Below are 18,942 nucleotides of genomic sequence, written 5' to 3'. Positions count from 1 at the left end.
AACAACTTTTCTTTCATATTTTGTTTTGTGAAACCTTTTGTACTGACAGATCACTAAACAAGACCATAAGTGTCAGGAGTCAGAACAGCAAGTCGTGGTCATAGATCGAATCTGCAAGGGATTTTTTGCTACTGAGAATTTCCCCGACTGACGCTGCAGGGAAAATGAAGGCCTCTCCTAGCAATAACTATGGATTGTGGTTACACATATGAATGCACGGCAAAGATTTTTCGGAGGCATATATATGTATTGGCTTGAGAAAGGATAGTATATCCGGAAGTCCACTTTTTTTTCATTTTTGTTGTGCTGATATATATTTATATTTTTGGGCTGAAAGTGCCCCTCTCGGCTTATACTCGTCAAGGTGGGTGGCAGGGTCGGTGGGTGAGGGCGCTGAAGCATACTTACCCGCTTCCAGCGCTCCTGACGCTCCCCCTGCCGTCCCACGGTCTTCTGTGCTGCAGCTCTTCCCCTCTTCAGCGGTCACGTGGGACCGCTCATTAGAGAAATGAATAGGCGGCTCCACCTCCCATAGGGGTGGAGCCGCCTATTCATTTCTCTAATCAGCGGTGCCGGTGACCGCTGATAGAGGAAGAAGCTGCGGCAATGACAGCTGTCCGGGAGAAGGAGCCGGACGCCGGGAGCAGGTAAGTATGTCATATTTACCTGTCCCCGTTCCAGCCGCCGCTCCATCTTCCCTGCGTCTATCCGCTCTGACTGTGCAGGTCAGAGGGCGCGATGACGCATATAGTGTGCGCGGCACCCTCTGCCTGATCAGTCAGTGCGCAGAGACGCCGGGACCGGACGCTGGGAGCTGCAAGCAAGAGAGGTGAGTATGGCTTTTTTTTTTATTGCAGCGGCACAGATTTATGTGGAGCATCTATGGGGAAATATGAACGGTGCAGAGCACTATATGGCACAGTTATGGGGCAGTATGAACGGTGCAGAGCACTATATGGCAGAGCTATGGGGAAATATGAACGGTGCATAGCATTATATGGCAGCTATGGGGAAATATGAACGGTGCATAGCACTATATGGCACAGCTATGGGTCAGTATGAACGGTGCAGAGCACTATATGGCACAGCTATGGGGCAGTATGAACGGTGCAGAGCACTATATGGCACAGCTATGGGGCAGTATGAACGGTGCAGAGCACTATATGGTACAGCTATGGGGCAGTATGAACGGTGCAGAGCACTATATGGCACAGCTATGGGGCAATAATGAACGGTGCAGAGAACTATATGGCACAGCTATGGGAAAATAATGAACGGTGCAGAGCACTATATGGCACAGCTATGGGGCAATAATGAACGGTGCAGAGAACTATATGGCACAGCTATGGGAAAATAATGAACGCTGCAGAGCACTATATGGCACAGCTATGGGGCAATATGAATGGTGCAGAGCACTATATGGCACAGCTATGGGGAAATAATGATCTATTTTTATTTTTGAAATTCACCGGTAAATGCTGCATTTCCACCCTAGGCTTATACTCGAGTCAATAAGTTTTCCCAGTTTTTTGTGGCAAAATTAGGGGGGGTCGGCTTATACTCGAATATATGAATATATATATATATATATATCCCTACCGACCCATTATGAAAACAGTCCAAGGTTCAAAGAAGTCACTTTCAATTACCTTTTCCATCAAAATACTTGGACTGATTTTTCTGACCAGAAGTGACTTCCGCCAATGGTTCTCTCCTGTGTCTCGCTGGAGGACTCACAGAAGGTCGTGTATCTGGAGCTACTCGAGGCCGATCCAACTTCTGCGAAAAGTTGAAAGGCTGGGGACGAGTGCAAGCTTTCTTTTTCACTGCTTTACCCTATAAAAAAATATATTTGCATGTGGATTAATTAATTTTCCAATACCAATTTTCTGCTGCCACTCATTATTACCAAAAGACGCGCAAGGGACAGAAGCAAATACAAAAGTTAAATACCACAAGGCACAGGAAAATTAAAATGCCAAAGTTTGTCATACCTTCTGAAACTGGTTCTGCCAAGATTGATGCAGCTTTTGGAAATCAGGGGGTTGATTTACTTTGGAGAGAATTGGCAGTCTGCTTTTGGAAAGGTCCTGTGGCCAATGCTTCTCCAGTGCTGGATTGTGCTTTTCCGGCTGAAAACCTGCTGAAGCGTTGGGCTCATTTTCTTTCCCTTTTTTCCCGATGCTCTTCTGAACAATGGGAGATTTGTATCCAAACCCATATGTTGCGTCATTGTAAGACTGCATTTCCAGTAAGTAGATACTTTAGGCACAAGCGACCTTCAAAAAAAAAAAAAAAAAAAAAAAAAGAGAAAAAAAATCTGTCAAGGAATAAAAGAAAAAAAAAAGATAAGACACAAGCAGACCAAGAAAAGGAGGCATACATAAAAGCAAACAGCGGGGCAGAGGTGCCTTACAAAATATTCTAGGTTACCATTACATGTGCAGGAAAGATTAACACACTGGCCACTGATGTCATTATTGACCCCCAATCAGCAACTATCTGAGACATAACAGACGCTAAAGCCCCTAGGACACCAATATTGGTCATATAATACCATATACAGGTCCTTCTCAAAAAAATTAGCATATAGTGTTAAATTTCATTATTTACCATAATGTAATGATTACAATTAAACTTTCATATATTATAGATTCATTATCCACCAACTGAAATTTGTCAGGTCTTTTATTGTTTTAATACTGATGATTTTGGCATACAACTCCTGATAACCCAAAAAACCTGTCTCAATAAATTAGCATATCAAGAAAAGGTTCTCTAAACGACCTATTACCCTAATCTTCTGAATCAACTAATTAACTCTAAACACATGCAAAAGATACCTGAGGCTTTTATAAACTCCCTGCCTGGTTCATTACTCAAAACCCCCATCATGGGTAAGACTAGCGACCTGACAGATGTCAAGAAGGCCATCATTGACACCCTCAAGCAAGAGGGTAAGACCCAGAAAGAAATTTCTCAACAAATAGGCTGTTCCCAGAGTGCTGTATCAAGGCACCTCAATGGTAAGTCTGTTGGAAGGAAACAATGTGGCAGAAAACGCTGTACAACGAGAAGAGGAGACCGGACCCTGAGGAAGATTGTGGAGAAGGACCGATTCCAGACCTTGGGGAACCTGAGGAAGCAGTGGACTGAGTCTGGTGTGGAAACATCCAGAGCCACCGTGCACAGGCGTGTGCAGGAAATGGGCTACAGGTGCCGCATTCCCCAGGTAAAGCCACTTTTGAACCATAAACAGCGGCAGAGGCGCCTGACCTGGGCTACAGAGAAGCAGCACTGGACTGTTGCTAAGTGGTCCCAAGTACTTTTTTCTGATGAAAGCAAATTTTGCATGTCATTCGGAAATCAAGGTGCCAGAGTCTGGAGGAAGACTGGGGAGAAGGAAATGCCAAAATGCCTGAAGTCCAGTGTCAAGTACCCACAGTCAGTGATGGTGTGGGGTGCCATGTCAGCTGCTGGTGTTGGTCCACTGTGTTTCATCAAGGGCAGGGTCAATGCAGCTAGCTATCAGGAGATTTTGGAGCACTTCATGCTTCCATCGGCTGAAATGCTTTATGGAGATGAAGATTTCATTTTTCAGCACGACCTGGCACCTGCTCACAGTGCCAAAACCACTGGTAAATGGTTTACTGACCATGGTATTACTGTGCTCAATTGGCCTGCCAACTCTCCTGACCTGAACCCCATAGAGAATCTGTGGGATATTGTGAAGAGAAAGTTGAGAGACGCAAGACCCAACACTCTGGATGAGCTTAAGGCCGCTATTGAAGCATCCTGGGCCTCCATAACATCTCAGCAGTGTCACAGGCTGATTGCCTCCATGCCACGCCGCATTGAAGCAGTCATTTCTGCCAAAGGATTCCCGACCAAGTATTGAGTGCATAACTGAACATTATTATTTGATGGTTTTTTTGTTTGTTGTTAAAAAACACTTTTATTTGATTGGATGGGTGAAATATGCTAATTTATTGAGACAGGTTTTTTGGGTAATCAGTAGTGTTGAGCGATACCGTCCGATACTTGAAAGAATCGGTATCGGATAGTATCGGCCGATACCCGAAAAATATCGGATATCGCCGATACCGATATCCGATACCAATACAAGTCAATGGGACATCAAGTATCGGAAGGTATTCTCATGGTTCCCAGGGTCTGAAGGAGAGGAAACTCTCCTTCAGGCCCTGGGATCCATAGGGATGTGTAAAATAAAGAATTAACCCTCCGTCACATACAACTGATCTGACAGGCGCTTCTCTTTTACTTTCATTTCTCCTTCCTCACCAGATTGTGAGGAAACCCCCTCCCTCCAGGTAGTCTCCTGTCTCTTGAAGGTCTGTGAAACCTGATATCACAGTTGGATTTCAGAGCTTCAGGGGAGAGGATATAGCTGCACAGATCTCTCAGGCTCATTGTATGTGAATACGTCACATTCAGTAAGGTTGGTATTTTATGTTTTTATTCATCACAATAGTTTATTTAGCTTGTTTTATGAATGTATAGCACAAAATGTGAGGATATTTCATAGAAATAAGGGAGATTTTATAAAAGAAAGTGTGCTGCTCAGGCATATACAGTAGTTCCCTAACATATTCCTTCTCTTGCTTCAGATTATCTGCTGAAATGGAGAGGAAAATGTACAATTTATCCAAACAACTTGATGTTGAGGAAGTAACAAACATGCTGTTAGATGATAGAGACCTCACACTGAATGAGGATTTAGGAGAGGAAAGTGAGATTGATTCTCATGATGAGGTGGAAGAATGTGTCCTGGATTCTGAAACAGAGCAAGATGGTGACAGTGGTGAGGATGAAGAAGTTGGATCATATTATATTGGAAAAGATAAAAATACTAAATGGAACAAGAAGCCATTCCAGAAAAAACGTAGGGAACCTTTAAACATTATTACTCACCTTCCTGCAGTAATAGGAACTGCACGTAATGCAAAAACTGCAGTTGAATGCTGGAACAGTATATTTACAGATGACATTCTGGACTCTATTGTCACATATACCAACCAATATATAGACATTATAAAGGACAAGTACATCTGCAACAGAACCATCAAGCCCACAGATGAAATAGAACTGCGTGCTTTTTTTTTGGATTACTGTACCTTGCAGGAGCTTATAGGGCAAATAGACAAAGTTTGGAGGAACTTTGGGGTAAAGATGGGGATGGAGTTGAAAAATTTAGCCTTGTTATGTCCATAAACAGATTCAAGATTCTAATTCGTTGCCTTCGGTTTGACGACAGAACTACCCGAACCGAACGCAAAACACATGACCGACTTGCTCCAATTCGTGATATATTTCAAAGATTTGTTGTAAACTGTAAACAAAGTTATTACCCTGGAGAGAATCTCACTATTGACGAAATGCTCCCTGGTTTTCGTGGTAGATGTGCCTTTCGTCAATATATTCCATCAAAGCCAAACAAATATGGAATAAAAATGTATGCCCTTGTTGATGCCAGTAAGACCTACACTTACAACCTGGAAGTTTATGCAGGAAAACAACCAGAAGGTCCTTACTGTGTGAGCAACAAACCCATTGATGTTGTAAAAAGACTGGCTGAACCCTTATTTGGATCAGGTCGCAATATTACAGCTGACAATTGGTTTACAAGTTGTGATCTGATTGATTATCTGAAAATTCAGAAGCTGTCATATGTGGAAACTGTAAGAAAAAACAAAAGGGAATTGCCGCCACAGTTTGTAAGTGTGAAAGAGAGACAACAGTACAGCAGTATGTTTGCATTCCATAATGGAAAGGCTTTAGTTTCCTGTGTACCACATGCCAAAAAAATCGTACTTCTTCTATCAACACTTCATGATGATGCTGCCATCGATCCTGGGACTGGGGCAGAAAAAAAACCGGAGATAATTACATTTTACAATGCCACCAAAGGGGGTGTGGATACAGCAGATCAGATGTGCTCCACTTTCAATGTCAGCAGAAACATCAAACGCTGGCCAATGGTCATATTTTTTGCTATGTTGAATTTGGGTGGTATAAATTCACAAGTAATTTATCGTGAAAACAAGCTTGAACCACTCCGTAGACGATTGTATCTAAAAAAATTGGCCCATGAACTAGTACTTGGAGAGCTACGCAGGAGAAGCGTGAAAACAATCGGTATCCCCTCTCGCCTTCAAGTTCAGCTCAAAAGGTTCCGCCCAGAAGATGATGGTGAAAAGTCACCATCTGCACCACCTCACAAAAGAAGGAGATGCACCACCTGCCAAACGGAAAGCGGAACCAGAAGGCTTTCAAATTATGAATGTCTCAAATGTCATAAAGCAATTTGCCTGACACATGCAAAAATGGTGTGTAATTCTTGCTATTTACTCTGCAAGTGTGACTTTTCTGGGGAAACCTCAGCATCTACTTCTGATTGAATATGTTTTTAATAGTACTTAAGGTACCTTAAAATTAAGTTTGTGTTCAAAAATTTTCTTTGTACATTTTTTTGAGAGAGTCGAACTGGGGACTATTTGGCGGGAGTTTTGAAAAGTTTGTATTTCATAGTTATTAGTTTTATGTTAAGTAAATGTTTTTTTTTTGCAACTGATTATGTGTAGTCTCTTTTATTACATCCCTATGAAGGTCACTGATCACTTTTAGAGCACTGAAATTGCAAACATTAGATATTATAGGTATTTTTCCAGCAGGCGCCTGACAGGCACATTGTATGTGAACTCGTTAGTCCGAATATTGTATGTGACGGAGGGTTAAAATAAAAAATATTGATATGCTCACCTCTCCGGCGGCCCCTGGACATCATGCTGTTAACCGGGAGGCTTCTTTGTTTAAAATGCGCGCCTTTAGGACCTGGGAATGATGTCCCGGGTTCTGATTGGTCGCGTGCCGCCCATGTGACCGGCACGCGACCAATCAGAAGCCGTGACGTCATTCTCATTCACAAAAACTCCTAATTCTAGGAATTGAGGACCTGCGAATGACGTCACGGCTTCTGATTGGTCGCGTGCCGGTCACATGGGCGGCACGCGACCAATCAGAACCCGGGACGTCATTCCCAGGTCCTAAAGGCGCGCATTTTAAACAAAGAAGCCTCCCGGTTAACAGCATGATGTCCAGGGGCCGCCGGAGAGGTGAGCATATCAATATTTTTTATTTTAATTCTTTATTTTACACATCCCTATTGATCCGATACCGATACCCGATATCACAAAAGTATCGGATCTCGGTACCCGATACTTGCGGTATCGGAATGCTCAACACTAGTTATCAGGAGTTGTATGCCAAAATCATCAGTATTAAAACAATAAAAGACCTGACAAATTTCAGTTGGTGGATAATGAATCTATAATATATGAAAGTTTAATTGTAATCATTACATTATGGTAAATAATGAAATTTAACACTATATGCTAATTTTTTGAGAAGGACCTGTAATCATTGGGGTATGTGAATATCAGTAGGCAGCGCTGAAAGAAACTCAGCTACTGATATATCAATGAGCAGCAGCCAATGTGTTAAAGGGGTTGTCCACTACTTCATTGCTTGTTGTCACCACCACCGTCATAAATCAGCTAAGAGCTCAGAAAAAGATATTCTGGCTTAGGGGAACCTGTCATGTTAAAAAACGCTATTAGCCTGCAGATTTTGGGTTAATAGCATCCTGAACCTGCCTGGCGCCAGCACCGAGAGCCCCAGTGCCAGAAGGAAATTAACTTTTAATCCTACCAGCAGCCTCCAGATTTCAGACACCGGCCAGAGTCACATTAGTGTATGGCATCAGATGCGATCTGCTAATGATACTCGGGTCTAGCCCTGCTGCGAGCGTGGTCCGATCCAGTGCGCCAATCCTCTCACACGAGGAAATCAGAGCACAGCGGGGGAGGAGACGGAGAAAGTTATTTCTCCATCTTAGGCTGGTTTCACATTTACGTTTTAAACGCAAACGCATTTGGTGAAAAAACGCGTTTAAACGCTGCGTTTTTTAGACACATGCGTTTTTGCATGTTTTTAATACAAACGCGGCGTTTTGACGCGTTTACATGCGTTTTTTCCTGCGTTTGCGTTTTTGAAACGCATGATGAGAAGTGTGTGACAGCTGCCAATCATCAAAATCAACAAGAAAACCCACTATAAACAGAAATAGCTAGGGTTAGGATCCCTAGTAACCCTAGGGACCCAAACCCTAAGGGACCCTAACCCAAACCCTAAGGGATCCTAACCCAAACCCTAAGGGATCCTAACCCAAACCCTAAGGGACCCTAACCCAAACCCTAACCCTAAGGGTTAGGATCCCTTATGGTTAGGTGGTTGGCTTATCAGTGTGTATTCTTGTGTTTTTCTATTAAAACGCATGCATTTAAAAACGCATGCAAACGCATGTGCTTAAAAACGCATGCGTTTACATAGACAGCAATACTTTTTTTGCGGCAAAAAAAGGCCGCTAGAAATTACTACATGTTGCATTTCTGCAACCAAACGCATGCATAGAAAAAAACGCATGTGTTGTCAAAATGCAGCAAAACGCATGCAAAAAACCGCATGCGTTTTTAATGTTACGTATAGGAAAAAAAACGCAAGCTTTTTTGCGCAAAAATGCAGCGGCAAAAAACACAAATGTGAAACCAGCCTTAGGTGCCAGCATCCACAGAAATCACATTGCAATGTTTCACACACAAGATAGGGAGAAAATGTAATTTTTTTTTTCAGACCGAGGTGTATATACCCCACACACACAGCAAGTTCTCCAATAACCAGTCTAGTAATGTAGAAAGCCGCAGTCCAGTATAATTACCCTGATGACTGGAGGCCTCGCAGTGGCGTTCCCCCGACTACTGCTGGCATCTGTGTGAAGTCTCCGGTGTCATCTGTGACAATGTTAGCAGTGGTGGGATCTGGGAGACCCCCCCAGCTGTGTGACAGTGATCGTTTAATGTCCATGGTTGGGTAATACACGGTAAATGCACCCATACTCGCTGAGCACTGATCACACTCTGGGAGCCGTAGTCTCCTCGTGTGCTGAATGTAGCTCTGCCTGCACCAGAACCCTAATCTGAGTACTGAAAGTTTAGAGACCTCATTTATATATAAACTGTCTTTGTGGCCCATAGCAACCAATCAGATCTCAGCTTTCATTTAATTAACCAGTCTGAGAATCTGAAAGCTGCACCGTTATTGGTTGCTACAGGCAATATTTTTGTATTAAGGTACCGTCACACTTAGCGACGCTGCAGCGATACCGACAACGATCCGGATCGCTGCAGCGTCGCTGTTTGGTCGCTGGAGAGCTGTCACACAGACAGCTCTCCAGCGACTAACGATCCCGAGGTCCCCGGTAACCAGGGTAAACATCGGGTAACTAAGCGCAGGGCCGCGCTTAGTAACCCGATGTTTACCCTGGTTACCAGCGTAAAAAAACAAACAGTACATACTTACATTCAGCTGTCTGTCCCTTGCCGTCTGGTTCCTGCACTGACTGCTGGCCGTAAAGTGAAAGTGAAAGCACAGCGGTGAGTCACACAGCGGTGACTCACCGCTGTGGCTGTGCTCTGCTTTCACTTTACGGCCAGCAGTCAGTGCAGGAACCAGACGGCAAGGGACAGACAGCTGAATGTAAGTATGTACTGTTTGTTTTTTTACGCTGGTAACCAGGGTAAACATCGGGTTACTAAGCGCGGCCCTGCGCTTAGTTACCCGATGTTTACCCTGGTTACCAGTGAAGACATCGCTGAATCGGTGTCACACACGCCGATTCAGCGATGTCTACGGGGAGTCCAGCGACAAAATAAAGTTCTGGACTTTCTTCCCCGACCAGCGATCTCCCAGCAGGGGCCTGATCGCTGCTGCCTGTCACACTGGACGATATCGCTAGCGAGGACGCTGCAACGTCACGGATCGCTAGCGATATCGTCTAGTGTGACAGTACCTTTAGACAGTTAAGATAAATTTGCCATATTGAGCCAGAGGAGATCTGTAGGAGAGAGATACAGACTGGGTGTACCAAATGTCCAGACGTCTGCCGCATCAGGTGCTATAGGACATTGGGGGAAGAAGCGCCATTACCCTGCCTCTCTGCTAGATGAAGGGGAGGGTGCGCTCCTCACAGGATGGCACCACTGGCCCCTAATGTCTGCTCTCTAATGTCGCTATAAGGCTATGTGCACATGTTCAGGTTTTTTCACGGTAAAACCGCTATAAAAACTCATACATTATGCATCCTATCATTTAGAATGCATTCTGCATGTTTTGTGCACATGATGCGTTTTTTTTCCGCGAAAAAAATGCATCGCGGTAAAAAAAGCATGTTCATTAATTATGCAGGTTTTCTGCGTTTTTCCCGCTATTCTATGCATTTGGGGAAAAAACGCACCAAAAACGCATGCAGATTTCTGGCAGAAATGTCCTTTTTTTGTCAGGAAAATTTCTGCAAGAAATCCTGACGTGTGCACATACCCTAAGGGTATGTGCACACGTTCAGGTTTTATCGCGTTTTTTTGCAATAAAAACACGATAAAACTGCATTAGAAACTGCAGACATACATTTTATCATTTAGAATGCATTCTGCAATTTTTGTGCACATGATGCGGTTTTATCCACTAAAAAAAACGCATCGCGGTAAAAAAAAAACATGTGGATTTCTGGCAGAAATGTCAGGTTTTTGTCAGGAAAATTTCTGCCAGAACCTGACATGTGCACATAGCCTAAGAGGCTGCTTTGGAGGGCACAGTGACTACCGGCGATCAAGAGCCACTTAGGCCGTGTTCACACATAGCGTCCTGTCCCTGCGGGTTCTCCCGCAGCGGATTTGATAAATCTGCAGGGCAAACCCGCTGCGGTTATCCTTGCAGATTTATCACGTTTTTGTCCTGCGGGTTCCGCTGCGGGATTTTACTCCTACTATTGATGCTGCATATGCAGCAATATGCAGCATCAATAGTAATGTTAAAAATAATAATGATAAACTCACCCTCTGACGTCCCGACCGCCTCGGCGCTGCAGGCAGCGGTCCGGTTCCAAAGATGCTGTGCGAGAAGGACCTTCGTGACGTCACGGTCATGTGACCGCGACGTCACTGCAGGTCCTGGTCGCATAGCAAACCTGAGACCGGACGGCCGCGTGCAGCACTGAGGTGAGTATAGCATTTTTTATTTTAATTCTTTTTTTTACCCACAAATATGGTTCCCGGGGCCTGGAGGAGAGTCTCCTCTCCTCCACCCCGGGTACCACCCGCACATTATCCGCTTACTTCCCTCATGATGGGCACAACCCCATGCGGGAAGTAAGCGGATCAATGCATTCCTATGGGTGCAGAACCGCCGCGATTCTGCACGAAGTAGTGACATGCTGCGGGTTGTAAACCGCTGCGTTCCAGCGCCTTTTTTCCCGCAGCATGTGCACAGCGGTTTGCGGTTTCCATAGGGTTTACAGGTTACTGTAAACGCAATGGAAACTGCAGCGGACCCGCAGCGGCAAAATCGCCACGGTTCCGCGGTAAAAACCGCAAAGTGTGAACATGGCTTTAGTAATCCGGCCACCTTCAGCGCCTACATGTAATATTTTAAATTTGTATGTTCGGCCACCTCTGATAGATTACAAGGGTTGGCAACAAGCTGTAAACAAAAATCCTTCAGTTCTTGAAAACTGAGCAGGTATCTAATAAGTAAATTGTACGTGTTTGCTTTTAAAAGCACTTTGCAATTTTTACACATAATTTGAGAAAAACACTGACAGCTGATAGACAGCATACATCAGGCACCGGCTGTATCTCAGCCATGTACGTTTAAACAAAGATGTCCAGCCGCCAGAATCCGATACGCAAGTGTGACATCCCACTACAGCTGCCAGAATCCGATACGCGAGTGTGACATCCCACTACAGCCGCCAGAATCCGATACGCGAGTGTGACATCCCACTACAGCCGCCAGAATCCGAACACGAGTGAGACATCCCACTACAGCCACCAGAATCCGAACACGAGTGTGACATCCCACTACAGCCGCCAGAATCCAAACACGAGTGTGACATCCCACTACAGCCGCCAGAATCCAAACACGAGTGAGACATCCCACTACAGCCGCCAGAATCCAAACACGAGTGAGACATCCCACTACAGCCGCCAGAATCCAAACACGAGTGAGACATCCCACTACAGCCGCCAGAATCCAAACACGAGTGAGACATCCCACTACAGCCGCCAGAATCCGATACGCGAGTGTGACATCCCACTACAGCCGCCAGAATCCGATACGCGAGTGTGACATCCCACTACAGCCGCCAGAATCCGATACGCGAGTGTGACATCCCACTACAGCCGCCAGAATCCGATACGCGAGTGTGACATCCCACTACAGCCGCCAGAATCCGATACGCGAGTGTGACATCCCACTACAGCCGCCAGAATCCGATACGCGAGTGTGACATCCCACTACAGCCGCCAGAATCCGATACGCTAGTGTGACATCCCACTACAGCCGCCAGAATCCGATACGCTAGTGTGACATCCCACTACAGCCGCCAGAATCCGATACGCTAGTGTGACATCCCACTACAGCCGCCAGAATCCGATACGCGAGTGTGACATCCCACTACAGCCGCCAGAATCCAAACACGAGTGAGACATCCCACTACAGCCGCCAGAATCCGATACGCTAGTGTGACATCCCACTACAGCCGCCAGAATCCGATACGCTAGTGTGACATCCCACTACAGCCGCCAGAATCCGATACGCGAGTGTGACATCCCACTACAGCCGCCAGAATCCGAACACGAGTGAGACATCCCACTACAGCCGCCAGAATCCGATACGCGAGTGTGACATCCCACTACAGCCGCCAGAATCCGAACACGAGTGTGACATCCCACTACAGCCGCCAGAATCCGAACACGAGTGAGACATCCCACTACAGCCGCCAGCGTCCGATACGCGAGTGTGACATCCCACTACAGCCGCCAGAATCCAAACACGAGTGAGACATCCCACTACAGCCGCCAGAATCCGATACGCGAGTGTGACATCCCACTACAGCCGCCAGCGTCCGATACGCGAGTGTGACATCCCACTACAGCCGCCAGAATCCAAACACGAGTGAGACATCCCACTACAGCCGCCAGAATCCGATACGCGAGTGTGACATCCCACTACAGCCGCCAGAATCCGATACGCGAGTGTGACATCCCACTACAGCCGCCAGAATCCGATACGCTAGTGTGACATCCCACTACAGCCGCCAGAATCCGATACGCGAGTGTGACATCCCACTACAGCCGCCAGAATCCGAACACGAGTGAGACATCCCACTACAGCCGCCAGAATCCGATACGCGAGTGTGACATCCCACTACAGCCGCCAGAATCCGAACACGAGTGTGATATCCCACTACAGCCGCCAGAATCCGAACACGAGTGAAACATCCCACTACAGCCGCCAGAATCCAAACACGAGTGAGACATCCCACTACAGCCGCCAGAATCCGATACGCGAGTGTGACATCCCACTACAGCCGCCAGAATCCGAACACGAGTGAAACATCCCACTACAGCCGCCAGAATCCAAACACGAGTGAGACATCCCACTACAGCCGCCAGCGTCCGATACGCGAGTGTGACATCCCACTACAGCCGCCAGAATCCAAACACGAGTGAGACATCCCACTACAGCCGCCAGAATCCGATACGCGAGTGTGACATCCCACTACAGCCGCCAGAATCCGAACACGAGTGTGACATCCCACTACAGCCGCCAGAATCCGAACACGAGTGAGACATCCCACTACAGCCGCCAGCGTCCGATACGCGAGTGTGACATCCCACTACAGCCGCCAGAATCCAAACACGAGTGAGACATCCCACTACAGCCGCCAGAATCCGATACGCGAGTGTGACATCCCACTACAGCCGCCAGCGTCCGATACGCGAGTGTGACATCCCACTACAGCCGCCAGAATCCAAACACGAGTGAGACATCCCACTACAGCCGCCAGAATCCGATACGCGAGTGTGACATCCCACTACAGCCGCCAGAATCCGATACGCGAGTGTGACATCCCACTACAGCCGCCAGAATCCGATACGCTAGTGTGACATCCCACTACAGCCGCCAGAATCCGATACGCGAGTGTGACATCCCACTACAGCCGCCAGAATCCGAACACGAGTGAGACATCCCACTACAGCCGCCAGAATCCAATACGCGAGTGTGACATCCCACTACAGCCGCCAGAATCCGAACACGAGTGTGATATCCCACTACAGCCGCCAGAATCCGAACACGAGTGAAACATCCCACTACAGCCGCCAGAATCCAAACACGAGTGAGACATCCCACTACAGCCGCCAGAATCCGATACGCGAGTGCGACATCCCACTACAGCCGCCAGAATCCGAACACGAGTGAAACATCCCACTACAGCCGCCAGAATCCAAACACGAGTGAGACATCCCACTACAGCCGCCAGCGTCCGATACGCGAGTGTGACATCCCACTACAGCCGCCAGAATCCAAACACGAGTGAGACATCCCACTACAGCCGCCAGAATCCGATACGCGAGTGTGACATCCCACTACAGCCGCCAGCGTCCGATACGCGAGTGTGATATCCCACTACAGCCGCCAGAATCCGATACGCGAGTGTGACATCCCACTACAGCCGCCAGAATCCGATACGCGAGTGTGACATCCCACTACAGCCGCCAGCGTCCGATACGCGAGTGTGACATCCCACTACAGCCGCCAGAATCCAAACACGAGTGAGACATCCCACTACAGCCGCCAGCGTCCGATACGCGAGTGTGACATCCCACTACAGCCGCCAGAATCCAAACACGAGTGAGACATCCCACTACAGCCGCCAGAATCCGATACGCGAGTGTGACATCCCACTACAGCCGCCAGCGTCCGATACGCGAGTGTGATATCCCACTACAGCCGCCAGAATCCGATACGCGAGTGTGACATCCCACTACAGCCGCCAGAATCCGATACGCGAGTGTGACATCCCACTACAGCCGCCAGCGTCCGATACGCGAGTGTGACATCCCACTACAGCCGCCAGAATCCAAACACGAGTGAGACATCCCACTACAGCCGCCAGAATCCGATACGCGAGTGTGACATCCCACTACAGCCGCCAGAATCCGATACGCGAGTGTGACATCCCACTACAGCCGCCAGCGTCCGATACGCGAGTGTGACATCCCACTACAGCCGCCAGAATCCAAACACGAGTGAGACATCCCACTACAGCCGCCAGAATCCGATACGCGAGTGTGACATCCCACTACAGCCGCCAGCGTCCGATACGCGAGTGAGACATCCCACTACAGCCGCCAGAATCCAAACACGAGTGAGACATCCCACTACAGCCGCCAGCGTCCGATACGCGAGTGAGACATCCCACTACAGCCGCCAGAATCCAAACACGAGTGAGACATCCCACTACAGCCGCCAGAATCCGATACGCGAGTGTGACATCCCACTACAGCCGCCAGAATCCAAACACGAGTGAGACATCCCACTACAGCTGCCAGAATCCGATACGCGAGTGTGACATCCCACTACAGCCGCCAGAATCCGATACGCGAGTGTGACATCCCACTACAGCCGCCAGAATCCGATACGCGAGTGTGACATCCCACTACAGCCGCCAGAATCCAAACACGAGTGAGACATCCCACTACAGCCGCCAGAATCCGAACACGAGTGAGACATCCCACTACAGCCGCCAGCGTCCCACACGTACGCGTGATGTCGTACAGCCGCCAGTGTCCCATACATGCAGGTGACACAGTACGGCCAGTGTCCCATAGGTGCGGTCTGTGGATCAGGCAGTATTGTCACCGCTGCCCCCATCGCAGGGCTCCTGTCTCCTCTCACTGATACACGGGGCCGTATCCTTGGCGCAGTGCCCCAGCTGATGATGACGGAGGCAGACGAGGTTGGGCTCAGTCACAGCCGCACAGCGATGCCCTCCCCGCAGTTGCCCCGTGCAGCTACGTGTCCTACAGACGGGCGGGTTACCATGGTGACCGCAGAGTAAACCAGCTGTTCACACACACCTGATCCTCCGCCGGTCCGATGCGACACATGCAGCTGCCCGGCTCCAGCATCGGTCCCGGCCGTAGCGAGCACCAAGCTTTGCTCAAGTTACACAATTTGTAAAGTGCTGCGCTCCCCGATTGGTTAAAGGATGCCGTAAAAAGTCACGTGATCACGACCCTTACGACCAATAAGCTTTAAATAAAGTTGTGACGGAGGCGCACTATTATCACGTGACGACATTCTGATTGGTCGCCAACAGGGATCTATCTGGGAGCCGTTACAGGCAGCACAAAGCAAGCAGTGCACGGAACAGGGATAATTGCGCAAGCGCAGTGTGTATATGAAGCCTTGGAACGCCATAATTGATCTCCACGTGACCGTCGCGGCAGTGACTGAATGACATACGGCAGTGTCGTACTTCAGAAGTTCTCATTTTCTCTAGTGTCAGACATCTTATCACATAAACTATCCCCTATGTTCTATGGAGTTAACAGATCCTGGAACTTATTTTTCTTCACTGCATACAAACAGCTAGCGAAGTTTCATATTCGTGCACTTTTCTGGAGAGGGGTTGAGTCCTAGGCTGTAGCGTTGTGTAGCAGCTTGCTAATCTACCTTGTAGAACAGCTGGCAAGCTCTCCTCTGGCCTTTGGTGAATGGGAACATTTTTTTTCTTTGCCCAGGATCCAGTGGGTTTGTGAATGTGAGCAGGGCTTCTTTAACCAGGCAGTGGTCCAGAAATATAGGAGCGCCTGGAAAATCCTCTCAGAAAGTGTGAACGTGCGCTGGCCACCATTCATCGTAGTTAGGTGACGACAGCTTCCGTGACTGACACATGATGTAGGTGCATCCAGAAGTGGCCGCCGACCACCTGCAAGAGCAGTAGAGCAGTGCCTTCACTGTGCCATATACACAAAGGTTGGGTGCAGGATGTCATTTATCTACCTGCTTTATTATTATGCAGGTACATAGCCTGGCTGAGGTGACGTGAAGGAACAGCAGACCACCCAGTGGCTTGGGACCACTTCTTCTATTGGATGATCACGAGTTCAAATCCCCTATTATATATATATATATATATATATATATATATATATAAAGCTGAGTGTATGTGTGTATGTATCAAGCCACGCCCACTCCACATAGCCACATGCAAAGCCCCATCTACATGGCCCACATTGTTAGCGCACACGGGCAGAGACATTCACCTCAAAAGCCACCCTGCAAAACTCATCCGCTGTGACTTCCCAGCCGCTGCCAGCTATAATCAGGGCCGCCGCCTTCAGAGTATCAGTGCGTGGCAGGCACAGGCCACATCTAGCTCCATCTTGTCTAGAATGGAGTTGCTCCTGTGAGGCATGATGTCAAGGGAAAAGGAGGAGCCTCACAGATTACCCAGCTGTGCTCCTTATCAGGAAGTTGCTGTGCACATGTGAGGTGAAAATGAGAGGTGTGAGGTGAAAATGAGAGGTGTGAGGTGAAAATGAGAGGTGTGAGGTGAAAATGAGAGGAGTGAGATGAAAATAAGAGAAGTGAGGGGAAAAAAGTGGAGTTATTGGAAAATGACAGGTGTGAGGGGGGAAATGAGAGGAGTGAGGGGGAAAATGAGAGGCGTGATGGGAAAATAAGAGGTGTGAGGAGGAAAATGAAAATCCGTAGTGTTGAATATATGATGTGAAATGTTTTTATGTACAATATAATCATAATTTGTTATAACTAACCACAGTAAGTTACTATGCCCGGGCAACGCCGGGCTCTTCAGCTAGAAAGATATATAAAACAAACCCTTATAAGTTTGAAATTGCCGTAATCGTTCTCACCAGCAGAATCATATTTTCAGGTCCTTTTTACTGCACAATGTGTCTTCGTAAAAACAATGGCAGAATTGTGTTTCTTTTCATTATGTCACCAATGTTTTTCCCCTTTTTCGCTTCATAGTATGGTAAAATTAATGGCGTCATTCAAAACGACAACTCGTCCCTCAAAAATAAGTTCTGTGGCTGTGAAAAAAAAAGTTATGAATCTGAACAAGTAGCGGACAACTGAAAAACGTCTGAGTCTGCAAAGGATTAACCCCTTTACCCCCAAGGGTGGTTTGCAAGTTAATGACCCGGCCAATTTTTACAATTCTGACCACTGTCCCTTTATGAGGTTATAACTCTGGAACGCTTCAACCGATCCCGGTGATTCTGACATTGTTTTCTCGTGACATATTGCACTTCATGATAGTGGTAAAATTTCTTTGATATTACCTGCGTTTATATATGAAAAAAAAATGGAAATTTGGCAAAAATTTTGAAAATTTTGCAATTTTCCAACTTTGAATTTTTATGCAATTAAATCACAGAGATATGTCACACAAAATTCTTAATAAGTAACATTTCCCACATGTCTACATCAGCACAATCTTGGAACCAAATTTTTTTTTTGTTAGGGAGTTATAAGGGTTAAAATTTGACCAGCAATTTATCATTTTTACAACATCATTTTTTTTTAGGGACCACATCTCATTTGAAGTCATTTTGAGGGGTCTATATGATAGAAAATAACCAAGTGTGACACCATTCTAAAAACTGCACCCCTCAAGGTGCTCAAAACTACATTCAAGAAGTTTATTAACCCTTCAGGTGTTTTACAGGAATTTTTAGAATGTTTAAATAAAAATGAACATTTAACTTTTTTTCACAAAAAATTTAATTCAGCTCCAATTTGTTTTATTTTACCAAGGGTAACAAGAGAAAATGGACCCCAAAGGTTGTTGTATAATTTGTCCTGAGTACGCTGATACCCTATATGTGGGGGTAAACTACTGTTTGGGCGCATGGCAGAGCTCGGAAGGGAAGGAGCGCCATTTGACTTTTCAATGCAAAATTGACTGGAATTGAAATGGGACGCCATATTGCG

At 46.8% G+C, this 18,942-nt stretch overlaps 1 protein-coding gene across 2 annotated transcripts in view; it reads right to left on the bottom strand.

Annotated features, from left to right (window-relative positions):
• The window catches only part of TROAP (trophinin associated protein), a 69,640-nt gene extending 53,454 nt beyond the window's left edge, over positions 1-16,186 (bottom strand). The window contains exons 1-3 of one of the 2 annotated variants that reach the window (XM_069758360.1): positions 16,056-16,186; positions 1,995-2,279; positions 1,650-1,836 (exon numbers count right to left, since the gene is read on the bottom strand). In XM_069758360.1, the coding sequence (XP_069614461.1) occupies positions 1,650-1,836; positions 1,995-2,246 (439 nt within the window). In that variant the 5' untranslated portion in view covers positions 2,247-2,279; positions 16,056-16,186. Of the gene's footprint in view, positions 1-1,649; positions 1,837-1,994; positions 2,321-16,055 lie in introns of both variants that reach the window. The other variant, XM_069758359.1, reaches the window with a different exon arrangement.
• Positions 16,187-18,942: the final 2,756 nt, after the last annotated feature.

Source organism: Ranitomeya imitator, chromosome 3 (assembly GCF_032444005.1).
Source record: "Ranitomeya imitator isolate aRanImi1 chromosome 3, aRanImi1.pri, whole genome shotgun sequence".
NCBI lineage: Eukaryota > Metazoa > Chordata > Amphibia > Anura > Dendrobatidae > Ranitomeya > Ranitomeya imitator.
Note: the sequence above shows the minus strand (reverse complement) of the source record. Positions and strands in the feature narration are given on the sequence as shown.